The sequence below is a fragment of the Lagenorhynchus albirostris genome, chromosome 17 (genome assembly GCF_949774975.1).
Source record: "Lagenorhynchus albirostris chromosome 17, mLagAlb1.1, whole genome shotgun sequence".
NCBI classification, from domain to species: domain Eukaryota; kingdom Metazoa; phylum Chordata; class Mammalia; order Artiodactyla; family Delphinidae; genus Lagenorhynchus; species Lagenorhynchus albirostris.
The window spans coordinates 79,197,139-79,223,531 of record NC_083111.1 but is presented as its reverse complement, the minus strand read 5'-3'; the positions used below and the strand labels follow the sequence as shown (position 1 = coordinate 79,223,531).

Below are 26,393 nucleotides of genomic sequence, written 5' to 3'. Positions count from 1 at the left end.
GCTTGTTAAGTGAAATCATACAGTATTTGTCTGACTTCTTTCACTTAGCATAATACCTTCTAGGTCCATCCATGTTGTTGAAAATGGCAAGATTTTGTTCATTCTTACGGTTGAGTAATACTCCAGTGTATGTATGTAGGTATGTGTGTGCGTGTGCGTGTGCGTGCATGTATGTATGTGTGTGTGTGTATATATACACACACACACACACACACACATACACGCACACACACACACTACATCTTATCCATTCATCTATTAGTGGACACTTAGTTTGCTTTCATATCTTGGCTATTGTAAATAATGCGGCCATTAACATAGGGGTGCACGTATCTTTTATATTGTGTATCTAATTAGTGTTTTTGTTTACTTCAGAAAGATATCCAGAAGTGGAATTGTTAGATTGTATGGTAGTTTTTAACTTTTTGAGGAACCTCCATACTGTTTTCCATAGTGGCTGCACCAATTTACATTCCCCCCAGCAGGGCACAAGGGTTCCCTTTTTTTCCACATCCTTGCCAACACTTTTTATTTGTTGTCAGCCATTCTGATAGGCATGAGGTTATATCTCATTGTTTTGTTTTGCATTTCCCTTATGATTAGTGATGTTCAGCATCTTTTCATGTGTCTGGCCGTCTGTATATCTTCTTTGGAAAAATGTCTACTCAGGTGCTCTGCCTATTTTTAATCGGGTTGTTTGGCTTTTTGATGTTGAGTTGTATGAGTTCTTTGTATATTTTGGATGTTAACCCTTTATCAGATATATTGTTTGCAAATACCTTCTCCTATTCAGTAGGTGGCCTTTTCATTTTGTTGATAGTTTCCTTTGCTGTGAAAAGTTCTTTCGTTGGAAGTAGTCCCATTTGTTTATTTTTGCTTTTGTTTCCCTTGCTTAAGAAGACAGATCCAAAAAAATACTGCTAAGATGATGTCAAAGAGCATACTGCTGATGTTTTCTTCTGGGAGTTTTATGGTTTCAGGTCTTAAATATAAGTTTTTAATCCATTTTGAGTGTATTCTTGTAAAAAAAGTAGTCCAGTTTGATGATTTTACATGTAGCTGTCCAGTTTTCCTAACCTTGTTTTTTGAAGAGGCTGTCTTTTCCCCACTGTATATTCTTGCCTCCCTTGTCATAGATTAATTGATTGTGTAAGTTGGGTTTATTTCTGGGCTCTATTCTGTTCCATTGATCTGTGTGTCTGTTTCTGTGCCAGTGCCATACCGTTTTGATTACTTTAGCTTTGTAGTATAGTTAGAAATCAGGGCGCATGATACCTCCAGCTTTGTTCTTAAGATTGTTTCGACTGTTTGGGGCCTGTTGCATTTTCATATAAATTTTAGAGTTATTTATTCTAGTTCTCTGAAAAATGCCATTGGTTTTTTGATAGGGACTGCACTGAATCTGTAGAGTGCCTTGGGTAGTATGGTCATTTTAGCAATATTAATTCTTCCAATCCATGAATGTGTCTTTCCACCTGTTTGTGTCATCTTCAGTTTCTTTCATCAGTGTCTTATAGTTTTCTGAGTACAGGTCTTTTACCTCCTTGGTAAGATTTATTCCTAGGTATTTTACTCTTTTTGATGGGATTGTTTCCTTAATTTCTCTTTGTGATAGTTCGTTTTTAGTGTATAGAAATGCAATAGATTTCTGTATATTAATTTTGTATCCTGCCCCTTTACCTAATTCATGTATTAGTTCTAATAGGTTTTTGGTGGCGTCATTAAGATTTTCTATATATAGTGTCATGTCATCTGCAAACAGTGACAGTTTTACTTCTTCCTTTCCACTTTGCATTCCTTTTGTTTCTTTTTCTCATCTGATTGCTGTGGCTGGGACTTCCAAAACTATGTTGTATCAAAGTGGCAGGAGTGGACATCCTTGTCTTCTTGTTTCTCTTCTCAGAGGAAATGCTTTCAGCTGTTCACCATTGAGTGTGATGTTGGCCGTTTGTCATATTATGGCCTTTGTCATGGTGAGGTATGTTTCCTCTATACCCACTTTGTTGAGAGTTTTTAATCATAAATAGATGTTGAATTTTATCAAACGCTTTTTCTGCATTTATTGAGGTAATGATGATTTTTATTCTTCAGTTCATTAATGTGGTATATCACATAGATTGATTTGCAGATATCGAAACATGCTTGCATCTCTGATACAAATCCCACTTTATGGTGTATGATCTTTCTAATGTATTACTGAATTTGATTTGCTTACATTTTGTTGAGGATTTTTGCATCTATGTTTATCAGATATCGGCCTGTAATTTTCTGTTTTTTGTGATGTCCTTGTCTGGTTTTGGTATCATGGTGATGCTGGCCTCATCAGATGAGTTCGGAAAGCACTCTTTCCTCTTCAGTTTTCTGGAATAGTTTGAAAAGAATAGGTTTAACTTTTCTTCAGATGTTTGGTAGAATTCATCTGTGAAGTCATTTGGTCTTGGACTTTTGTCTGTTGGGGTTTTTTAAATTACAAGAATGCATTTTTTTAAAAGAGAAAACTTCTCAGAATTTTGGTAACAAGGCAGACAAGCTGCCAGGGAGTGTTTCAGACTCTCTGGATTAGCAGACATGTCCCGTTAACCACGAGGCAGTTTCACATCTGGCCACTGACACTGCAGTGTGTGGCTTGTGCCTCTGTGTCCTTGTGTGTAAAATGGAGGTGGTGTTGACCTCCTAGGTTACTGTGAGGACTGAATGAGTTGTTCCGTGTGCAGCCTGGCAGAGAGTAGGTGCCAACACGTTTGCCATTGTCATCTTCACTCTACGTTTTAATATGTGGATCATTCTGTAAGGTACTGAGCACATAATGAGTCTCTAGAATGTGTACAGATAGTATCTGGGGGCTGTTGCCTTTTGAGTGAGGTCAGGATCATAGCTTGAGAATTAGGTTCAGGAAAGGTGTTTGTCCAGGGAGCCAAACTGATGTAGTACAGGAACTTTGCTTTCCAGTGGTCAAACTTGATATGAAGAAAGAACTAAACACAGACACTTGAGGAATGACATGTGCCCAGGTGGTTCTGCTCAGATATCTCTCAGCAGTCGCTGGGGAGAATCTGGTCCAAAAAAGCCCTTGAGCCTAGAAAGGGGTGGGGGGGGGGTGAGGAGAGTTACTGTTTAATGGGAACGGAGCTTCTCTTGGGGAATAAGAAGTAGTTCTGGGCATGGATGGTGGTAATGATTTTACAACAATGTGGATGTACTTGATGCCCCTGAACTGTACATGTAAAAATGACTGATGACAAATTTTATGTTATCTGTATTTTACCACAGTTAAAACAGAGAGAGAACGACAGGAAGGCACTGGCCAGCCTCTGGGAGTCCGCCTGGGCTGATAGAGGGAAGGGACCTTCACATTTTAGAATTAGTTGCTATCAGGTCATAAAAATTAAGCAATGATCCCTACTAATGTTTTGCAAAAGATGATACAAGGTGATCAAGCAGGCCATCGAGGCACAGGGACATGGTGTGGGTAATGAGGATGCTTTCTCTTAGTCCATGTGGTGGTCAGGGTTGTGTACCATTAGTCACCCGAGCAGGATTGCTTCGTAGTCCCTCAGGGTAACTCCAGAGGTCATGACTGAACAGCCTCCTTCTTTGAACAAATATTTACTGAGCGCCTGGTGTGCCAAACTGCCAGGTGCTGGATGGTCCTGGGTAAGACGTGACTCCCACCTATAGTTTGGTGTGTAAGTGGAGTCACCATGCCAACAGTTGAATTCAGCTGAGAACAGTAAGTGTTAGCGTGGATAAACGTTTTGTGTCGTGTGGGCTCCATTTATTGCTTTGAATACTAGATACCTAGTTGCCTCAGCACAAGGTATTGAGAAGTATTCTTTGTCCTCTCTCTTCTCCTTCTGTCATCAATGGAACGTCTGTATGTCCGTGGGTCTTTTTCTGGGCCCTCGATGCTTTCCTGAGTTCTGCTTGTCTGTTCCTTTAGCACCACACTGTCTCTGTCATGGTAGCTTTTACGTCCACCAGGTACCTTTTCAAGAGTATGCTTACCAGCCTTTATCCTTCGTTATTTCCAAATACATTTTAGAATTAGTTTATTAAATCCCATCAGATAAAAATTAACCCCTCTGGGTTTTCATTGGGCTTGAAGGAATGGATTTGTTTGCAGAATTGAATATTCCTGTCCATGAATATGGTATATCAGTTGGTTGGTTTGTTTCTTATGGTGTTTCCAACTCCCAAATAAAAGAGTTGTGTATGCCACTTGGAACTAGTTGTCCCCTATCCCTTATTACCTACACACTGAACTGTGGGGAAGTCCGTTTCTCATTGCAATGTACTTTACTGGTCCCTTTAGGAAGGACCACATTGCTTTGGCTGATCTGCTCCAGTCTTGGGGAGAGAGGAGCAGTGGAGGGTGGGGCTTCCTCTTATTTTGTTCTGCATCTGTGTTTATAAGTGAGATTGTCCCGCGATCACCTTGTTGCGTTTTGAGATAAAAGTTTTTCTAGCCTCATAAAATGAGTTGGGGCGAGTGCCCTCCTAATTCTGTTCATGATAAATTTGAGTTCAGTTGGCGGATTTGTTCTTTGAATGAGGGCGGGACTCCCCAGTGGAGCCATCTGGAACTTGAGTTGACTGTGAAGTCTTGACCAAGAAGATGGGGTCCTTGAAGCTTGGGGGGGAGTGGTCTGGAGACAGCGTGGAGGAAGGGGCCACCTTGTGTTGGGTGGCCCAGAGTAGTGTGTGCAGCAGCAGGTGAGACTGCACCCTGGCTACTGGTCAGGGGCGGCGGGGATGGAGGTCAGAGCTGCACCTAGGGCTGTCCTTGTCCTGCTAGGGCTGTGACCTCCCAGTTGGTGCCTTCTTGGTGAAGCCAGCAAAGCAGAGGCTCCGTCTGCCCCAGGGGCTCCCCAAGCGGTGGGTGTTGGGGCAGGATTAGCTGGGTCCCCGGAGACCCACCTCCTGCAACTAGCACAGTTGAAAGTCAGCTGGGCAAAGCCAGTTTGAATAAGCAAACCCTTCTTAGGCCTGCTTTTCTCATTCAAGGAAAAGAATGGAATGAATTTCTGGTTCTTGCGTCCTGAAAGATGACCAAGGCTGTGTCCCAGAGAAATACCCTTACGGCAACAAGGCTGAGCTCAGATGTGCGTCCCCCTCCTCTGCCCACCTCCCCTTTCCCTGCTGTCAGAATCCATCTCCCTCTTTACCACATCCCATGAGCTGCTGTTTCCTGATAATGACTGAGATTTTGAGCCTCTAACAGTCTGTTTGCTACCAGTCCTTTGCATGTTTCCCTTACGAGGACCTTTGGGGACCAGGCAGGCACCACAGCTTTTCCTGTGTGTACTTTATCAGAGTCGGGTGAGTTCATGGGACACGCTGACAGAGATGTTCCGGGTGGGGCTCCCTTGAAGCACAGAAGTACGGAGAGGGTGGCCGGTGGGCCTGGCACGCCCCTGGGCCTTGGGGCCCGCAGGAGAGCTGAGCTGTCCCTGGTCATCGTGGTGCGTTTCTCTGCTGAGCCGTGGACAGATAGGCAAAACGGGGCGAGGTAGGGCCACTGGTCTGCTTGGTCCTCGGAGCCCCACAGAGAACAGCTGCTTCGTGCTCGCCGGGTTCCTGCCGCTCCCGTTCACGCCCGAGGAGCAGACAGCCCCAGAATCTTCGTCGCTTACAGTAGCAAACCTCCACTGCACGTTCAGGGTCTTCGTGCCGGAGCCCAGACTGAAAGGGCAGCGGTACCCAGGGCGAGCTGTACAGCGAACCGCAGGAGCCCGAGGACCCGGCCGAGCCAGCCCGCGGTGTCGGCGGGGTGGGGGACACTCTGTGTGCAGGTCGCACGTGGCAGCCTGTCCAGCAGCTTCCGGAGCAGGAGCCCCGTCCGCTAGTCTTCCGTGGATGCAGCGTGCGCAGTGCTGGGCGGGGAGGGGCTTCTCCCATGCTTGAGTCACTAAATGAGTGAGCGTAAACCCACGGAAGGTTCTAGTTTGATTTCTTATACAAGGAAGTTGAAAGTCACGTTTTTAAAAGGAGCCACGGGGCTTATAAAATTGCTTAAAAACCAGTGTCAGAAGAATGTCGTCCTTGTGTGCCATTTCCCTGATTTTATTGATGTTTTGCTCGAATTCTGTCTTGTTTCAGGGAAATAGTGGAACATATGGTTCAGCACTTTAAAACACAGATCTTTGGGGATCGGAAACCAGTGTTTGATGGAAGGAAGAATCTCTACACAGCGATGCCCCTTCCAATTGGGAGGGATAAGGTGAGCTCACAGAGGTGGGTTGGATCGAGCAGTGTGCGAGAAGTAAAGTCCGTTGTCCTCTTGTCACACACTGAACCACTTCACCCAGGAGTAAAGAGCCGCTAATTGGTCATGTGCTTCATCGTGAGATCCACAGAAACTGCCTTCCATGTGCCGTGGTTTTCAGTGGCAGAGGGTTAAGTTGTCTAAGTGCAGAGAAAGACGTTGAGAACTTCTTGAAACCACTAAACTTTTAAATGTAAAGCACACACGTGCACACACATGCCCCAAACCAGCACCAGACAGGAGCCTGGATGACAAGGCGGGGCTGTAAAGACCTACGGAGAAGTATGTTTGCACAGGTGAGTGTGTGTGGGACAAAGGCGGTAAAACACACAGCCTTCGTTCAGCCGTAGCCAGTGATTCATCTGAACTGATGCTCATAATTAGTCAGCCTGGGAGTAGCGGTTGGTTTAAGCCTTTCCTTGTTGTCTTTGTCCTTACCGTGGTTTTATTTAAAAAGCAGTGAAATTTCTGCCCAGAAGCTCTTACTTCTTGGCTTATCTTTCAACCAATGGGCTGCTCTGGGATGATGGGCCTTGTTTATAAGAGAGGAGGACCAAGGACGGCTTGGAAATCATTTTTACCCGTACTTTAAAAAAAAACCCAGGCTCGTAATTTAACAGTTATCCCAACAAGACTGTAGAATCTGATTCCCTTCAAGAATGACCTACGCAATTAGCTTCTTAGCCCCAGGGTCCCCGAGAGGGAAGACAGCTCAGAGCTTAGAGGGTCTCCTGCAAGTTCTCTACAGACGTGTGTTTGCTCTTGCATTTTAATGACGATCCGTCTGAATGGCCACAGCAGCGGGGCTGGCTGGGAAGTGTGATGAAGTGTGACGCTCAGATAGGAGGAGTCGTTAGGGCCAAGGGCAGGCCAGTGGTGATAAGGGCTCTGTCCCCGCAGGGCCTTGCTGTGATTCTAGGAGATAACAGTGGTGCTCGGCCCAGCCCTGCCTGGCTGGTGGGGGGGGGGGGGTGGGGGGGGATTGACATGGTTTTGAATTTGGAGGAGCCCCAGGACCCAGTGCCTGTCAGCTGAGCAGTCACCCCTTGCTAATTAACATGCTCTCCATTTGAAATGTATGAGTTATAGAGTTTTGTGTTTAATTTGCACATTTGTTTTTGTTTAAAGTTCTATAAGAAAGAAAAGCATAAGGAGTTTATTCACAGTTTTGTCTGTACATATTTATAATTAGATACTAGGAGGGGCTAAGGAGTATTTTTCCTTCAGAAGGGGTGGGGAGGATGTATGGTGTTCAAATTTGAGACACATCGTTGTGGACGTTAACACGGGTTCTAGGATAATAATAAGTCTGATCCGAGGCCTGGCTTCGCCCTTAACTCGTGGTGGGACCTTGGGTAAGCTGCTCACCTGCCACCCCTATAAAATGGGGAGATGGTATAGACACTACCTCCCAGGGGCCTTGTGACAATTGAATGGGTGAGCACACCCCAAGAAAAGCTTCTCCACCTTCAGTGTGCCTCCTGCAGCCCTGGGGCCTCTGCTAAGTGCTGGTTCTGGTTCAGGGTCTGGGGTGTCTGCATCTCTAAGCCGCTCTCCTGGTGATGCCTGTAGAACACCTGGGACACAGTCCACACTTAGCAGATGCTAATAGGTGCTGTTGCTGGTCCAAGGGTTCGCATCTATCGTCTTGACCCATGTCCGTGTGGACGCCCTGATGCCCACAGCAGCCCTTCGTACGTATTGCCAAGACTCAGTGGGCATCAGTGTCTCTTAAATTGAGTCCCACCCATCCTCATCCTTTTTTCAGGTGAGCTGAGAGGACCTAGCCAAGGCCACAGCGTTTGGTTAGCATGGGTCTCCAGATTCCAGACCCCTCCTTCCAGTTGTCTTTAAGGTTCTGTCAAATATTCGTGAGATGCAGAAATTAATCTCTTCTGTTTGAGAGCTAATGTAAGATGTTAACCTTTTCTATTTCCGTATGTTCACATCTTGGAGCAAAGTGTCATCCTTTTTTTTTTTTTTCATTTTACGTTTGCTCTCTTTTCTATACAGTACTTTTCTTTGTGTCATGGGCACTTTTGTAGTAAGAGAAGACATCCTTTAATGTCCCGGAAACCCTGTGTCTGCTAGCGGCTGCCCGGGGGCCGCAGGTGGCTCTGCACAGGTCTGTGCACAGGCTGTGGCCCCGGGCCCTTACTCAGGGAAGGCAGCTGTTTGCGATCTACTCCTGCTCTCTCCTACTAGCGACCCCCCCGCCACACGCACACGCACACGCACACGCACACGTGCGCGCACACGCGCGCGCCCCTTGATCCCAGCCCTGTCGTGTCTGGAAGACCCGGTGCACCAGGCCAGCCCTTCCCTACCCACGCGGAGACCGAGGAGTCTGTGAGGGCCGTTCACGGTCTGGGGTTTCACTTCTGGACCCTCTGCAGCAGGAGCGTGACATGAGTTGCAAAGGGGAGTGTGTGTCATTTGTTGGCCTTGTTGCTGGGTCCAGCCCTCCCCCAGCGGGTCTGCAGCTTCCTGGACCTACAGCCTCTATGCGTTTATTCAGGGAAGGTGTGAGCGTCTCCTGAGAAGGAAGCGCCCCGTGAGGCCAGGCACGAACTCGGATGGGTAGCAGACCCTGCGTGGAAGGCGTTCCAGCCTTCAGAGTCCACGGCGCCCCTTCTCCCCCTGCACCACGCCCCGGACTGCGAGCCGGGCTGCCTGTGCCCCGCTGGCCACTGCTGACCTGGGGTGACGGGCTGGAGAGTCTGAGCAGGGTGGTGAGGCCTCTGCACTTGGAGGGTCGCAGGTCTGAGGAGGGGCAGGAGGGGAGGGCAGAGGCCGTGGGGGCCAGGGAGCCGTCCTTGGGGCCTCCTTGGCGAGCCCACAGGTGGAGGGTCTGCCCGGCCTCGTTTGCCCCTCAGGCAGTCCTGCTGCCTTCGGACTGAGGGTCCCTCCAGTGAACCTGTGGCAGTTTCTTTTTAATAATAAATTTTATTTATTTATTTGTTTGTTTGTTTGTTTGTTTATGGCTGCGTTGGGTCTTCATTGCTGCGCATGGGCTTTCTCTAGCCACGGCAAGCGGGGCTAACTCTTCGTCCTGGTGCGCAGGCTTCTCATTGCGGTGGCTTCTCTTATTGCGGAGCACGGGCTGTAGGCACGTGGGTTTCAGTAGTTGTGGCTGGCGGGCTCTAGGGCACAGGCTCAGTAGTTGTGACGCACGGGCTTAGCTGCTCCGCGGCATGTGGGATCTTCCCGGACCAGGGCTCGAACCCGTGTCCCCTGCATTGGCAGGCGGGTTCCTAGCCGCTGCGCCACCAGGGAGGCCCAGGCCTGCGGCATCTGTCAGCGAGCTTTGGCCTGTTGGCGGGTCGAGGTGCTCGGCAAGCACGGCTCCTCAGCCGCGCAGGCCCTCCCTGGACCTGTCGTTCTCCTGCCGCCGTCACTGAATTCCCGGCCGTCTCCCAACGCTTTGTCCCGGGTCATCTGAGGACGGGCTGCTCGTTGACGGGATCTGTTGCTGTGCCGGTCACAGAAGACCTGCGCTCCCAGCGCCCTGTGCGCATGGAGCCTGGCAACCCCGAGGCCCTGCCAGCACTGTCACTCCTCCCTGAGGGATGGATGGCAGCCACATCTGGACAAGCAAAGCCCGCTGGGCGCCGTGGCTGCCGCTCCCTGGCCGCGCACGCCTCTCCTTGCTCTTGTCGGTGCTGCTTCCGAGCTGCACGGCGGCACCAAGCGGGACTCTTCCTGTCCCAGTTCTCGTCTGTCGCCCTGGTGGCATTCAGACAGAAGGGACTGAGTGTGTGGCTGTGGTCTGCCTGGAGACATTGACTCTCACATCTGCCTCACCGTTTTCCAGGCCTGGGGTGGCGTCCCTGCTAACGTTGTCCATATTCAAAAGCTGGCAGTGGTCGCCTTCCTGTGTCGCAGCTTCTGGGCTGCCGGCATCCTTGGTTGGCACAGGCATCTGTGTGGCGCGTGGGCTGCCCTCCTGTCCCGTATTACAGACGGCACCCAAGGGAGCCACAGAGGTTACAGAGCTGGGAGCCCGCACACTGCCCTTGGGTGCTGCGTGGTTGGGACCAGAGCTACAGGGTGCTCAGAGGTTGGAGTGTCTTGGTGTGTGGAGCGCGTCCAGTGGCCAGCAGCCCAGACGGACATGAGGACTGCTCTTGGGCTCGTGTCACAGCTGAAGCCCGGTGCCACCCTGCCCCTGGAGTGACATTTCTGTTGAAATCTCCATCATCCCTAAGATATTAGATGCCTGTACCAGTTGGCCTCTTGAGACGTGACTGACAGAGAATGTTGTAGAGCCTGGAGCTTATTCTGTTCCCTTTTTATGGGGGCCAAGAGGAGGCTGGTCTAGAATCTGTTTAAAAATAGAGGACTTCGGGCTTCCCTGGTGGCGCAGTGGTTGAGAGTCCGCCTGCCGATGCAGGGGACATGGGTTCGTGCCCCGGTCCGGGAAGATCCCACATGCCGCGGAGCGGCTGGGCCCGTGAGCCATGGCCGCTGAGCCTGTGCGTCCAGGGCCTGTGCTCCACAACGGGAGAGGCCACAACAGTGAGAGAGGCCCACGTACCGCAAAAAAAAAAAAAAAAAAAAAAAAAAAAATAGAGGACTTCGTGGTGGTACAGTGGTTAAGAATCCACCTGCCAATGCAGGGGACACGGGTTCGAGCCCTGGTCCAGGAAGATCCCACATGCCATGGAGCAACTAAGCCTGCGCACCACAACTACTTAGCCTGTGCTCTAGAGCCCGCGAGCCACAACTACTGAGCCCACGTGCCACAACTACTGAAGCCCGCGCGCCTAGAGCCCGTGCTCCACAACAAGAGAAGCCACCACAATGAGAGGCCCGCGCACCGCAATGAAGAGTAGCCCCTGCTCGCCACAACTAGAGAAAGCCCACACACAGCAACGAAGACCCAACGCAGCCAAAAATAAATAAATTACAGAAATAAATAAATAAATAAAGGAAGGGTGTTTTAAAATAAATAAAATAAAAATAGGAGTACCTTTTGCTAAAGGAAAATATGCCCCTCTGAATCCCACTCAGTTGGATTATAGAGGCATTTTTAAAGAATGACATTGACAAGCGTCGAATTAGCTCCGGTTCACAGAATTCTTCTTTAGATGCACCAGGTGCTGCTGGGTGGAGACGTGTGCGGTAGGCGTGAAGTGCCCCCTGTACACGTTGGTGTGTGAGAAGGAAACTAGCGTGCGGTCTCCACCCACCTGTTAGCCGTGTCCTTGGTGCACCATGTCTGAATAGGCGGAAGTGCTTACCCCCTCTGCTGACGCGCGAGCAGGTCTCTGCTGGTCCACGCTCAAGCCCTCCCCCGCACCCTCCCCCATGGCCACCATCCTGATGACCTGGGTTAAATGGACCCTTCCTTGACTGGTTTTATCAGCTGTGTGTGCATCTTTAACATGTTTTGCCCTGAGGCGAGTCATACTGCAGTGTGCCCCTGTGGCTTGCCGCTTTTATTCAGTATTAGATGCTTGAAATCCATCCATTGTGAAGAACGTGTTCCTTTTTCCCTGCTCTGTTCTCCCTTCGATGGACCTTGGGCCGTTTCCATTTTGGGGCCGTCAGGCTTGGTGTGTGGGCCTGTGCTGGAGCACACCTAGGACACAGGTGTGCAGGGGGCTTTGGTGCAGTCTGGTTGCTGCTCTGGTGATGTCTGGATGGGCTGTGGCAATTGCAGGAGGGAGGGAGCCCCTGCGAGTGCAGAGTGAGCAGAGGAGCTGAGCACAGGCTGTCAGGTGAGAGGGGGAAGGAGGGCGTGAATGAATGAGCGAGGCTGGTGCCAGGACCTCTCGCCCCCGCCCCGCCCCGCCCCGGGTCATCACGTGGTGAGTGGAAGGGCCTTTGACATCAGCCCAGCTGGCTCCCAGTCCCACGTCTGCCCTTTCATGGTTGTGTGGCCTTGGGCCGGACTGTCAGTCTGAGGGTCTGTGTTTTTTGTATAACGCATGGTGAACAAGTCTCCCTTGCTGGGATTTTTGGGTGTTTAAGGATAAAGTATATAGTCTGTGCCCTACCAATAGATGTTCCATAAACACAGGGAAGTATTACCAGCAAATATCAGAATTGCTTCAGTCATCAGCTGTGTGTGTGATGCTCAGGGTGCATTAGTCAGTCGCCAAATAATAAGTTACCGTTTCAGTGGTGGAGTGAAGGCACTGGGTAAAGGTGTGTCTGGGCATCGCATGGAGCAGGGTGGGTGGGCGTGGTGAGGGGCGAAGGACATACTGGGAGGTGGGGAGAGAAGTGGATTTGCTGTTCATCGAGGGTTGGCTCCAGAGGGCGCACCTTGGACCATTGTCCTGAACACCCGCCACTGGCTGCACGCGGCTGTGTGCACTCAAATCTACTAGAAGTTAATGAAGCTAAAAGTTTAGTTCTGCAACTCCCACCAGCCACGTTTCAAGTGCTCAGTGGTCACAAGTGGCCCGTGGCTTCTGTCCTGGTCAGCTCAAGAAAAGACTGTTTCCATTACCACAGAAAGTTCTGTTGGAAAGGGCTGTTATAAACACTGAGTGCTACTGTGTAAATATTCTGAGGTCTTGCTGAGAATTTTAATTTCTTCCCAGGGAATTCTGATTGGTCTTGTGGTAGCTGAAGGTACTTTCTCCACCATCTTGTACCTGGCGATGCTGGTACCGCAGCACTTTCCTGTTGCACAGATGGGCATAGACAGCCCTTGGAACAGCATCAGGGCTTGTTTGCCTGGGGAAGAGCCTGGCTTGTGCCCACTGCCCACACGCTTCATTCAGTGCCTGTGATCTGCCCACGTTTTATTGTAACGTCGAGGGAATTGGGGGACGCACGCCCGTCTAGGCTGTTGTAGCGTTGAGGGGATTGGGGGACGCACGCCCGTCTAGGCTGTTGTAGCGTCGAGGGAATTGGGGGACGCACGCCCGTCTAGGCTGTTGTAGCGTCGAGGGAATTGGGGGACGCACGCCCGTCTAGGCTGTTGTAGCGTCGAGGGAATTGGGGGACGCACGCCCGTCTAGGCTGTTGTAGCGTCGAGGGAATTGGGGGACGCACGCCCGTCTAGGCTGTTGTAGCGTCGAGGGAATTGGGGGACGCACGCCCGTCTAGGCTGTTGTAGCGTTTTGTTCCGTTTTACCTCATGTCTGTTCTGAGAAGGCTTTTCTTCATGATTTATTCACTGCAAAACTAGCTTATGGACTCTTAAGGGACCCAGAAAACAGGAACCCCCAGAGCCACTGCGGTTTTCTCAGTCCCACTGGAGAAAGAGTAACTCCCCAGGACCCCCAGTGAGCTGCCCACGCCCCTTTCCTCTGTCCCAGGAGCAGCCTAGGCTTGTGCCTGCGCCCTGCTTTCCTCTTCCTGGGGTGCCCTCCTCAGAGAGGCCGACCCAGACCCCAGCTGAGCAGCTGCCGTGCGGCTTCAGGACGCCTTCTCCCGGCTGCCACCGTGTGCAGGATCGGGCTAGGGAAGCACTAGACACCCGTGGCGGGAAGGACTCCCGTTGCGCTTCAGTCACTGGCTGCTGGAGGAGGGGCTGAGCGTGCCCTCTCCTGGGCTTGGATGAAGGACCGGCTGAATTCCCCTAACCTCGGGGTTCTGGAAGCTGACCCACCACCCTTGACCTCCCTGTAGCTTCTTCAGAGGGAAGCGTGAGTAACTGTGTGCTCTGGATCCCCTCCCAGGTGGAGCTGGAGGTCACGTTGCCAGGAGAAGGGAAGGACCGCATCTTCAAGGTGTCCATCAAGTGGGTGTCCTGCGTCAGCTTACAGGCATTACACGATGCACTTTCGGGGCGGCTGCCCAGCGTCCCCTTCGAGACGATCCAAGCCCTCGACGTGGTTATGAGGCATCTGCCGTCCATGAGGTGAGGACCGTCCATGAGGTGGGAAACGAGAAGCCTGAATCCTCTGTCTGAGCAGGTGCCGGTTCTCGGGGACAGGGTGGGGACGGCCGTAGGGGTTTATACGATGAAAGCAGTAGCAACGCCAGCTCGGGAAAAACTGTCATGTAAAAAGAAATGGCCGGAGCTCGCAGCCAAGCACACAGAGGTCCTGCCTGTCTCTCGGTGCAGCGGCCGCTCCACCCAGCGTGCGGGCTCGGTCCTGCTTCTCAGTCGCCCTCGCGCTCAGGAGCCCTGTTCCAGCCTCTGTGCTTGCCTGGCCTCCGCCTCGAGGAGGGGCCTCTCGGGACCGTGGGAGCGCCCACGCCCACACACTTCGCTTTATTCTGTGGGATTCCTTTCACTGATCACCACACTTGAACTTGTTGAGGCAGAGGGTAGGAGGACACTTTGGTGGCTCGTGATTGACCAGATGAAGGCGCAGGGCCACACCAGCTCCCCATGCGACAGCTGTGTGCGAGCCACACCCACCGCTCGGGTTTCCAGTGTGGGACGCCTCTTCCTTCCCCGGGTGGCGTGCACAGTAGGGCCTCAGGAACTCTGAACAATTAAGTGAGAGGAGGAGAACCTGAAACTGGAACGAACCTCCGTACTGAACTCTCCCAATACCGACCAGAACTCTAAGGTTTGAGGGCAGGGGTGTTTTAAGTGTAAGAGGAATCTCCTTGAAGGGCCATGTTGTATTTAAAGGGGACCCTGGTGTTCTCGAAACACAGGGCAGGCTGTCACTCCTGGCAGGGTCCCCGGGCCCCTGCAGGTAGTCTGTCACTGCTTGGAACTGTTGATGTGAGGAAGGCGGGTGGGTGCAAAAGACCCTCGCTCTTAAGGGTTGCTGCCAAAATGTTGAATCCATTTTTGAAAAGAGTGGCGGGAATTACTATGTTTTTTTTGTTCTGCATTCCTTTGCATTAATCACCATGTTACTTTTATAATCAGGAGGAAAGTCTTTCATTTGGGGGAAATAGAGAAAGGCTGGGGGAAGCAGAGTGTGTGTGTCCTGGTTGGCGGCTCGGCCTGTAGGCGACAGGGTCTTCCCTCGGGGACCCTCCCTCGCTGATGCCGCGGCCGCTGCCCTGGAGAGTGCGGTGGCCTCCGTCTCTGAGCACCTTCAGTCACTCCCCCTGGGAGGGCATGGGTGTTCCCTCACGTGGACCTCACTGTCCCCCGAGACAAGGTCCGAGCTCTGCAGCTCCCGCTCCCCCCCCCATAGAGGAGCCGGGTGGAAAGGGAACGGGGCCTGGGTGCTTGGTCTCCGCGAGGTCCTCGGCCCTCCGTGCCAGACGCCCCGAGGCCCGGGCGGGACCGGTCTGGCTGGCTGACTGTGGTCGCCTGCACCTGCACCCCTGCCCGCCCCATCCTAGAAGGAGGTGAAGTGCTGTGTGCAGACCCGAGGGCTGCGGGCGAGGCATCGTGGTGGGAGGATCGCGTGGGGAACACGAGGTGTAACCAGACCCCTGTGTCCTCGGCTCGCGGGAGGAAGTTCTCCTGCGTGTGCCCCGCGTGTTGGCCGTGGACACAGGCGGACGGCTTGCGCGTCTGCGGGGTGTGTGCCCGCCGGCCTACCTAGACAAGGCTCCCGTTCCAGGTACACCCCCGTGGGCCGCTCCTTCTTCACGGCGTCCGAGGGCTGCTCCAACCCGCTGGGCGGGGGACGAGAGGTGTGGTTTGGCTTCCATCAGTCCGTCCGGCCTTCTCTTTGGAAGATGATGCTGAATATCGACGGTAAGCAGAGCCCCGGCCACCATCGGGGGGTGAGGGGGGCTGCGAGGCCCCTCCACACGCGCCCGGCGCGCCGCACTGCTCGTGCACGGAGGTAGTGGCGCTCACGCTTGACCATCAGAGCCTCCGCGGGGCCCCCTCCACAGACACAGCCTGTGGCTCAGGGGGCCGGGAGGGGGTTCCCGGCTGCCCCTCTGTGTTGGACCCCACGTGGGAACAGTAAACTTCAGGGAGCCCGAGACCAGAAGGGGGTCAGAAAGTGCCAGAAAGCCCAGGCCTGCGGTTATCACCGGCTGATGGGTTTTGTTTTTACACCGTGGCATTTTCCTCAGAGGGTGACTTCAGCCTCTGCCAACCCCTCCACTGCCCCTCGGAGTCCACAAGCAGGGGCAGCAGGGGGAGCCGGCCGGCTGCGGGGGTGGCCTGGCCAGGCAGGCCCGGTCACGTCTCGGCTTTTGTCTCTTCTCTTCCCGCCTGTAGTCTCGGCAACAGCATTTTATAAGGCACAGCCAGTAATCGAGTTTGTGTGTGAAGTTTTGGATTTTAAAAGTATTGAAGAACAACAAAAACCTCTGACAGATTCCCAAAGGGTCAAGTTTACCAAAGAAATCAAAGGTAACTAGCTGCCCGCCGCGGTGGATGAGGGACGCGACCTGCATGGCCCTGAGTTTCCCAAGTTCTTGTTCATTCGTGTTTCCGAGGGGAAGGGGCAGGGGGCGGCGGAGGAGCCAGCCCTCAGAGACACATCAGCGCAGGACAAGGACACCCGCTTCCCAGAGCAGGAACGATTTCTAAATGATGACTTTCTGCGTGGGGTGGCCCGGCAGTGTCCGAGTGCAGATATGAGGGCCAGGCAGCTGCAGCACAAGTGTAATCAGTTTTCTCGGGACGTTCCGGAACGTTGATTCCTTGTCATTTAACCGAGCCTGGGTTCCACTCAAGAAAACTCAGTCCAGGGTTCAGTGACCTGGCTGTGTCCTTCTGCCCGTCGTCGGAGAGCTGGCAGGCCCTGTAGGCTCGGCCCCTCTGCACCTGTCCTTCCTGGGGGTGTTCAAAGGCCGGCAGCAGTGCTCATTGCTAAAAATAACCCCGAAGGAAGCACAGAAGGCCATGGCGGCTGACGCCCCGCCCTCAGCCGAGCCCACGTCGCCCCTCGTCTTTGAGGACACACCCTGCCTCTGGCCCGGGCATCCCTGGGGCAGGGGGCGTCCCTGGGGGTGAGATGGCCCAGCGCGAGGGTCACCCAGAAGGCCCTCGCCGTGGGTCTGTGGGTGAGGTTCCCCTGAAAGCTGATGGGCTGACAGTGGGGTGTGCGCTGCAGGCCCGGGCGAGTCTTGATGCTGAAACCCAGCTGCTGTGTGTTCTCAGGTCTAAAGGTGGAGATAACGCACTGCGGGCAGATGAAGAGGAAGTACCGCGTCTGCAACGTGACCCGGCGGCCCGCCAGCCACCAAACGTAACTGTCAAACGCTTACCAGCTCTGACCTTCACTGTCACTCAGATGTCCAAACTCTGCAGCAATCACGTCTGCAAAGGATTTTCATTCTAGTTATAAAATTCCGAAAGCACACTTCACCTTGTGAAATAAAATAATGAAATTCCCCCTGTATGGGGCGGGGGGAGGGGCTCACTGTCAGTTTTCCTTCTTGAATATGACGGGCGAGGGAAGGTCTTTTTGGTTCATTTTCCAGTCCTCCGTGCTGAGTGGGGTCCAGGGAGGGAGTGGGGATCGGTTGGCGCTGCCTGGATCCACAAGCGTGGCCCGGCCCAGGCCGATGCTGCGGCCTCTGTCTTGAGCTCCCGTCACTTCACAGACAGCCTGGGGTCCAGGTCCGTGTAGTAAGCGTCCTGGTGCACGGATGCAGTGCTGTCTGAGGTTGTGTGGCCCCCTCACCCCACCTTGAGGCCTCCTGGGTCCAGTGAGGACTCGTTAGTTTCTCTCGCGGTCGCTCCGTGGGAAGTGCCTGGTGTGTCTCTGGGTACTGGTTATACCAAGACGCCCAGGGTCCTGTGCAGCAGTGGGGGGGCAAGATGAGCCTGTGTCTTTGTCCCCATGACCTCCTCCCACCGGGCAGAGCGAAGGAGTCGGCAGAGGTCCCCTACCCCTGTGCCCAGCGCCCTCGGCCCCATCCTGCATGGGGGCTGCCCCCCCCCCCCCGTGAGTGCAGGATGCCACTGTGCTCTCCCGCCCCTGCAAGTGGGCCTCTCCTGCCTCAGCCCACCACATGTGGCTGCGGAGGCCTGAGCAGCCCCAGCTTGTCCCTTTCACTGTCCTGTTCTGGAAGGCCTCAGGTTTTCTGGGGCGGACACTTTGGAGCGCTCAGCCGGTAACCGACTTTCAGAGTCAGTGCGAGGTCAGCTGGAACGTGCACAGGCTGTTCTTTCTGGATTTGTCTTCGTTTGCCCTGAGTCCTTTCCGTGTACTCCAGATGTATGTGTCGTTTGTCCTGAGTCCTTTCCGTGTACTCCAGGTGTATGTGTCGTTTGTGATTGTTGCATATTGTAATATGTATTGCATATTGCATATTGTGCGGATGCTTTTCACTTCCCTGACTCCAGAGATAAAACGAAAGTTTAGGGACTTGGGAATGTTCAGATAAGCCAGAGGGCATGATTTGGTTTTGACCCCCAGGGAGGTGCTTTGAATCACCCTCCACCTTCTTCAGCCCTAAGAAGGCAGACCCACAAAGCATCCCTGTGTGAGCGGGCACGTGGGTCTTGGTCACCCATCCCCTGGGGGCCTGGGAAGCTCCGGGGCTGAGCCGCCTCTTTCTTCCCCAGGTTCCCGCTGCAGCAGGAGAGCGGGCAGACGGTGGAGTGCACGGTGGCCCAGTACTTTAAGGATAGGCACAAGCTGGTTCTGCGCTACCCTCACCTCCCATGTTTACAAGTCGGACAGGAGCAGAAACACACCTACCTTCCCCTAGAGGCAAGTCCCCCTCCCTCCATGTCTGTGGGCTGGGAGAACTTCCGGGGCAGGGGTCCCGCTGGCCCCCCGGGCCCAAACCTTGTTATTCCTGCCACTGGGGGACCTGGGACAGGTTAACAGATGTGGTCCAGCCTCAGTTTCTGCACTAGTAAGATGGGTTTGGTAACTTACAGGATTCGTGTGAAGGTCGAGACCATACGTGTGTGCCCAGCAGGCCCCTGGCACCCAGTAAAACGTGCTCAGGAATCACTTCTGGTTTGAAGAATCCTTGCCTGGGAAAAGATCAAATGCTGAAACTAGGACACAAGTTTTTAAGTCTTTTCTGGTAGTGTTTTAAATTCTCGGTATTTGTCCAGTTACTGGAACACCTGGCCCCTGGTCTGGTTTTGCCTGTGCTGGGTGCAGGAGGCAGACTTCCTTCCCATCCCCCGCAGCTCTGTACTACAGCCCCGTGTCTGAGGACGGGGGTCCGCACAACCCAGGGTGAGGACACAGGCCAACCCCAGCCCGCTGCTGGGTGGTACTGCTTTCAGCGGCGCGGTTCCCGGCTCGCGCTTCTGTTGTGCTGGGTCTCCTCGGGTGGTTTCTGCCTTGGGCCGGAGGGCCTCCGCCCGTGTGCGGTTCCTAGTGGGTCTCAGGAACAGCCTCCACACTGGCGTCTGTGTGGCGCCTCACAGCTCACCCGTGAGGAACAGGTGTGTCACGGGCAGAGCTGGGCGCCAGCTCTCGCGCTTGGCCTCAGACCCGTGCCCGCTTCCCAGCCCGCTGCTGACACCCGGTTCTTGCGTTTCTTCATAGGTCTGTAACATAGTGGCGGGACAGAGATGTATAAAAAAGCTGACCGACAATCAGACCTCAACCATGATCAGAGCGACTGCCAGGTCAGCCCCCGATCGGCAGGAAGAGATTAGCAAATTGGTGAGCGTCACATCCTCGGGTGGGGACGCCAGCTCAGGGTGCCCAGGGCAAGGCCCCCCGATGCTTTGGACAGACTGGGCTTCTGGAAGGAAGCAAAGTCCACCCCTGACTCTGTGCCTTTCCTTCTTCCCTTTTCAAGATGAGAAGTGCCAGTTTTAACACAGACCCGTATGTCCGTGAGTTTGGAATCATGGTCAGAGACGAGATGACCGACGTGACCGGGCGGGTCCTCCAGCCGCCCTCCATCCTCTACGGGGGCCGGGTAGGTAGACGGCTGGGTGGGCTGTTTGTGGGCGTTGGGAGTGTGTGTCTGAACGTCGATGTTGGAGCGGCAGCACCTGACCCACACGCACACATCCTCAGGTGTAGACCGTGGTCAAGGTAAAGGATTCTTCCTGACCCAGTGTGAACCTGTAACAGCCATGGGCCTTCATAAAGGACTGGTTTCCTTAACCCTTTTAAAGTTTTCTGAATCACCCCTTTCCTTTTCAAAAGGTAAACTTTATTATCTCATCAAAATTTTAAAAGCATCATTCTTTGTATGATGGGTACTCTGCCAGTGACGAGTTGCTCTCCAGAAGTTCATGCCGCTTTTCTGCTTTCTAACTTTTGTTTTGGAGGTATGTGGGAGCAAGTACATCAGTTTAGTCACGGGCACAGTTCTGTCTGTTGGTTCTTGCCCATTTGACCTCTGGTTCTGGTCAGTACGGTCCTGACCCTTGAGCCCCTTAGAACTCACGTGAAGTTCTTCTCTCCTTTCCTCCTGGCACCTCCCCCGTAGCTGCAGCGCAGGTGGTGGGGCTCAGCTTCCAGGGTCACAGCTTTGGGAATCCCCTGGCCGTCCAGTGGTTAGGGCTTGGCGCTTTTACTGCCGGGGCCTGGGTTCAATCCCTGGTCAGGGAACTAAGGTCCTACAAGCCGCGGGGCACAGCCAAGAAAAAGAGCGAGCGAGCGAGCGCGCGCGCACGATAGAGAGTGAGAGAGAGAGAGAGAGAGAGAGAGAGAGAACGAGAACAAAGGTCATGGCTTTTGTGGGTCAGTGAGCACCTGTGGGAGCCTGTGTTCTACATGACTTGACACCTTTTTACCTGATGGGGTGGGACTCCAGTCCTCAGCGCCTCTGGCAAGCTTTAGTTTTGTTTTTTTGTTTTGTTTTTTCGGCTGCGTTGGCTCTTCGTTGCTGCGCGCGGGCTTTCTCTAGTTGCGGCGAGTGGAGGGTACTCTTCATTGCGGTGCACAGGCTTCTCATTGCGGTGGCTTCTCTTGTTGCAGAGCACGGGCTCTAGGCACATGGGCTTCAGTAGTTGCAGCATGCGGGTTCAGTAGTTGCGGCATGCAGGCCCTAGAGCATGCAGGCTTCAGTAGTTGTGGCTCGCGGGCTCTAGAGCGCAGGCTCAGTAGTCGTGGCGCACGGGCTTAGTTGCTCTGCGGCATGTGGGATCTTCCCGGACCGGGGCTCGAACCCGTGTCCCCTGCATTGGCAGGAGGATTCTTAACCACTGCACCACCAGGGAAGTCCCTTCAGTTTTTTTTTCTTTTTTTTTGCGGTACGCGGGCCTCTCACTGTTGTGGCCTCTCCCGTTGCGGAGCACAGGCTCCAGATGCGCAGGCTCAGCGGCCATGGCTCACTGGGCCCAGCCGCTCCGCGGCATGTGGGATCTTCCCGGACCGGGGCACGAACCCGTGTCCCCTGCATCAGCAGGCGGACTCTCAACCACTGCGCCACCAGGGAAGCCCCCCTTCAGTTTTGTTTGCAGGACTTTTTCCTTTCTTATTTTAAAATATAAGTTCTATTTTTTTAAGTGTTTCAAAGTTCAAAAGATACAAAGAATTATAGGGAGCAAAATCTCTTTCTCCCCAGATCCTGGTTACTTTCCCAGGAGGCAATTCTCCTTGTAAAATCGCTCCAGGGATTATTCACATATTTTTTTCACCCCTTCTTGTGCAAATAGCTGCATATTAAGTACACGTTTGTGCCTTGCCTTTTTTTACTTAATATTTTCTCTTCGATCCCATGGAGATCTTGGAATGTGTGTGACCTCTGGCTTGTCGTTTTTGACCGTTGCGTGGTATTCCTTTGTGGGGGGAGCCCCACCCTAGCCAGTGGGCATGGGGGCTGCTCCCCGTTCTCTGCAGGGTGCCTTCTGAGCAAGGCCTCCTGGCTCCTTCTCAGCCCACTTGTGCACCTGGGAGCTCAGACGCTGCAGACACAGCACCTTCTTAACCCTCCCTGTGGCCCTAGGAGGGAGAGGTGGATTCCCTTTCACAGGTCAGTGAGGAGATGCCCGAGGTAGTGAGACTTACATAGTGAAACCAAGATTGCATATCCAGCGTCTTTCCAGCTTTTAGTAAAGACAGGAGTCATCTGGAAAACAAAGCAGCTCTTGTAATCTAACCTTGCAAGAATGTTAGAATTGTAAGGATCCAAACTTTAAATGCTTCTAAATGAATGAATTTTTCCAGATGTTTTAAACATTGTAATGGGAGCGAACACTTCTCATCACCTGCCCTACCCATTGTCCTGTTAGACAAAACATTAAATGTCCCCCAGGGACATCCGGCAACGTCTGGACTGGCATCTGATGGGCAGCAGCTGCCGGCACCCTCCAGCCACACGGCAGCCACGTGCCCACTGCAGGGCTGAGGCTGAGAAACGCTCCGATAGTAAGAGTGCTCTGCAGTGCAAACTGTGCGTGCGCGCGTGCGTGCGTGCGTGTGTGTGTGTGTGTTTACTTACTGAGTCTGGAACACTACTACACTTGGTGGTGGCTCTGTCTTATAGAAGGAGGCTCACAGGAGCTGGGTAGTGGTTTAGAAAATATAGGAAACAAAAACATTCATTTGTGTAATATTTGATTTTTACAATATGCTTATATTATTTTAGTAGGAAAAAAGTGTTTTTCATTAAAAAACACTTTTGCAGAGTAAATGACAGCAACTCAGACACAGCCCTGTCCTTCAGGGCCTGCTGCCCGCTGGCCTGGGATGGCAGCTCTGCCCCCTCCACCCGGCCCTGGCTAAAAAAGGAGGCCAGTGCCAAAGCCTTCTCTCTGACTCAGGCCCAGCCTGTGGGACTCGCGCTTTCTCTGTAGGGCCCACAAGGGTCCAGCCAGCACAGCTCCAGTCACAGCGTCCCTTCCTGACTGTCCCCTGTGCTCCAGAATCACGTGAAGGCAGGTCAGAGATTCCTTCAGCGAGTGTTGAGACCTGGTCGTTTCTGGTTGAGAGATGACACAATCGAGTGGATGCGTCATCTGCTGTTGTCTTCCTTCCGAAATGGGAATGGCTTACACAACTGCAGGCAGCGGCGCGTGGAGCCGGGGAAGCGGTGGGCTCGGTCCTAGCTGGCCTGTCTGCTCCGGGCACAGGACTGGGAAGAAATACCTTGCTTCCCTTCCCTTCCCTTCCCTTCCCTTCCCTTCCTTCCCTGGCTGCCCCGCTGATAACGGATGAGGTAGAATGAACGGAAGCCTGTTTATAAGACAAGAAGCCTTCCCGTAACGTCGTGAAGCACTTCTTTTCCTCCAGGCGACCCGTGACATTGGATGGAGCTCTGGGCCCTCCCTGCTCAGCCTTCCGGGCAGCCCCCTGCTCCCCACAATCTACTTCTTCACCCCTCCATCCTCCCTCCACCTCTCACCCCTCCATCCATCCTCTGTCCGTCCATCCATCCATCCATCCTGCACACACCTGTGGGACCCCTGCGGTGCCAGGCGGCTCAGAGATGGGGAGTCTACACAAAGGTTCCCTTCTCAGCCTCAGGAGCTGCCATCTGGTCAGGGGACCAACAGCAGTAGGGACAGTAACAAAATCCAAGGTCAGAGGAATATGTTTTCCGTTTTCTTCTTACTCTAAACTTCTCGCCGTTTGCAGAATAAAGCGATTGCCACCCCTGTCCAGGGCGTCTGGGACATGAGGAACAAGCAGTTCCACACGGGCATTGAGATCAAGGTGTGGGCCATTGCGTGCTTCGCCCCCCAGCGGCAGTGCACGGAGGTGCACCTCAAGTAAGGCCCCCAGGGGCGGGGGGAGGGGGCCACGGGGAAGGCCCGCTGCGTCAGGCTGGGCAGGTCGTGGGCTCCGTTTGGAGGGCAGGGGTTGGCAGCCTTTCCCCGTGGAAGGGCACTGCCTGGGGTGGCCGGGCCGGGAAGTGGGGGACCCCGGTGCTGCTTTGCTTCTCAGACTCGCTGTTGGAGCGAGTGTGAAGAGGTGGGGCAGGTTCTGTAAGAAACAAAACAGCAAGTGAAGAGTAAGTGTGCAAAGTGGAGGCAAGGGAGGAGATTGTCTCAGCCCAGCCGGGCCCAGTGTCAGACCCTTTGAAAGCGGCCCCATAAACATGCTCACGCTTCTGTGCCAAACAGACCCAGCAGGGAGAGGAGGGCTTTTGTCTCCTGCCTCCCTGGGGTGGGAGCAGGGGCGCCCAGCAGGGAGGGGAGGGCTTTTGTCTCCTGCCTCCCTGGGGTGGGAGCAGGGGCGCCCAGCAGGGAGGGGAGGGCTTTTGTCTCCTGCCTCCCTGGGGTGGGAGCAGGGGGCCTGCAAAGCGGGTAAGGTAGCGGGTAAGGTAGCAGTGGGCGTTGCAGCAGAGAGCGGCTCCCTGGCTCCAGAGAGCGGTGGCTCTCAGGACTCTGGGGAGGGGCGGGGCCTCTCCTCCACGCCACCAGCGGAGAAGCTGGGAGCGCGGGATGTCGGGGGACAGAGTGGGTTAGAGTCCGACCTCGGGGTGCCTCCCCTCTCCGTGTCCTGTCCATGGCCCCCATTTCACTTTTCCTGGAGCCAGATGGCCCCAGGGTACGTGCACGTGTGGGCGTAGGTGTGTGCTGGAGGTCGAGCGCTAACTGGCTGCAGCGGGTCGGAGTGTCCTGACTTTATGGTAAAAGGCGGTGGTGTTTCTATTCCTGAGCTTAAAATAGGAGCCGTGGCTCTGTCTCCCCAGCCCCGCCTGTGATTTCACAGGGCCTGTCGGCCGCAGCTGTCGGTGCTACTCTAACTGGGGGCTGTTTGGTTTTCTCCCGTGATTATGTCATCCGAGTCCAAGTTGCACACACAGGAATAACTGGGGGGAAATCCAAGGGGACAGTGAGCTCACAGTTTTCCTCACCCTGACAATGCTCGGCATCCGCAGGAAAGTGGGCGGCGGCTGCTCACACACGGCTTTCAAAGGACAGCACTTGACGCTGCCCTGGGAGTGTCACAGCCGGTGAGGGGCAGCGTGGCCCCGACTTGAAGTCTCCTGTGTCATCGTGACTTTACAGTAACCTGCACGGTTAGCACGAACGGCCGCCTTTGTTTGTTACCATGTTGAAACGGCCTTGTCCAGGGCTTCAGCTCGGATTTGGATCCGACGAAGACGGTTTGGGGTCTGGAGCTGTTAGGACTGTGCCCTTTCCCCAGGGCTTCCGGTTGGTCGGAATCATCGGCGCTCTCGGTGCTTCACGTAACGAACCTCCTCCTCCTTCAGGTCCTTCACGGAGCAGCTCAGAAAGATCTCGAGAGACGCAGGAATGCCGATCCAGGGCCAGCCGTGCTTCTGTAAATACGCCCAGGGCGCAGATAGCGTGGAGCCCATGTTCAGGCACCTGAAGAACACGTACGCCGGCCTGCAGCTGGTGGTGGTCATCCTGCCCGGAAAAACCCCCGTCTACGGTAGGCCTCGCGCGCGCACGGCCTCTGGCCGCTGCCGGTGGCGCTGTGGGTGTGCGGTGCCGCCTCAGCCCTCCGTGTCTCTACCGCACCGAGGAGCTGCCTGTCTCTGGCTCACTCGAGAGCTAGGAAAGACCGGGTGGCTTCTGATTGCGGCCGCGCACGTGCCCAGGGCCGCCCTTGGTAGTCTTGTCCGGGGCCGCGGTTCCCGGAGGCCGGCGTCCTGCGGTGGCACAGGACTCGACACGTGTGCGGTTACCTACTGCGCCGCCCGACGCAGACGTCAGCTGGATGGAGGAGCAGCCAGGCGGCGCACACGCAGTCACCCACTCGGGGCGCCGTCCTCAGCTCCGGCCTGGGACTCACTTCTCCACTTGTGAGCTGTGCCCGCCTCAGAATCCTCTGGAAGCTGATCAGAGTCCTTTCTGCCAGAAGGGCGGTTGCACTTTCACATGGCTGAAAGTTACCAGGCCCCTGTGATGGAGTCCCAGGCCCTGGGTTGGGAAGCTCTGGGGCGCTGGTGGTGTAGACAGGTGGCGGTGGCATGGGGAGGTGGGTGCCGGGTGCGTCTGCCGGAAGCCCTCTGGGGACCAGAGGCCCCAGCACGGGAGGTGTGTGGGTGCCCCAGGGCAAAGGGAACAGGTGTGTCGGTGTCGCTGACGGGATCCCCCGTCCGGGCAGCGACGGAGCACTTGCTCCGTGTCCAGGAAAAGGAGGAAAGAGAAAGCCCTCGGAATTCCCATGCTACGCACGCATCTTCTCCCAGGCCCGCCCAGGGAGCGGCTGACCAGTTGCTTCACGAAAGAACCCGGGAGTAGAGGGGGTGTGGGCCCAGAGAGGTCTTGGATGTCGGATCTGCGTTTGCCGAGGGTGTGAGGATGCCAGTGTTTATATTTTTAACGACTCGGGCATTGGCTTGCTTGCAATCCTGAGCACCGTGACGGAGGGTGGCCTTCGGAATGCAAGCCCTGTCTTCCAGTCTGGCTCTGCCCACACCGCCCTGCAGGCCTGGATCAGTCGCAGAAACGCTCCTGACAGGACTGGGCTGCACCCGCCCGGCCTCT

General features: G+C 54.1%; 1 protein-coding gene across 2 annotated transcripts in view; it reads left to right on the top strand.

Moving 5' to 3' along the window:
- The window catches only part of AGO2 (argonaute RISC catalytic component 2), a 97,314-nt gene that overhangs the window by 56,729 nt on the left and 14,192 nt on the right, over nucleotides 1–26,393 (top strand). For both annotated transcript variants that reach the window (XM_060127348.1, XM_060127347.1), the window contains exons 3-12: nucleotides 6,100–6,220; nucleotides 13,906–14,087; nucleotides 15,709–15,845; nucleotides 16,323–16,457; nucleotides 17,211–17,298; nucleotides 18,624–18,771; nucleotides 19,570–19,689; nucleotides 19,829–19,951; nucleotides 23,563–23,696; nucleotides 25,148–25,332. In XM_060127348.1, coding sequence (XP_059983331.1) covers nucleotides 6,100–6,220; nucleotides 13,906–14,087; nucleotides 15,709–15,845; nucleotides 16,323–16,457; nucleotides 17,211–17,298; nucleotides 18,624–18,771; nucleotides 19,570–19,689; nucleotides 19,829–19,951; nucleotides 23,563–23,696; nucleotides 25,148–25,332 — 1,373 coding nt within the window. The remainder of the gene's footprint in view (nucleotides 1–6,099; nucleotides 6,221–13,905; nucleotides 14,088–15,708; nucleotides 15,846–16,322; nucleotides 16,458–17,210; nucleotides 17,299–18,623; nucleotides 18,772–19,569; nucleotides 19,690–19,828; nucleotides 19,952–23,562; nucleotides 23,697–25,147; nucleotides 25,333–26,393) is intronic.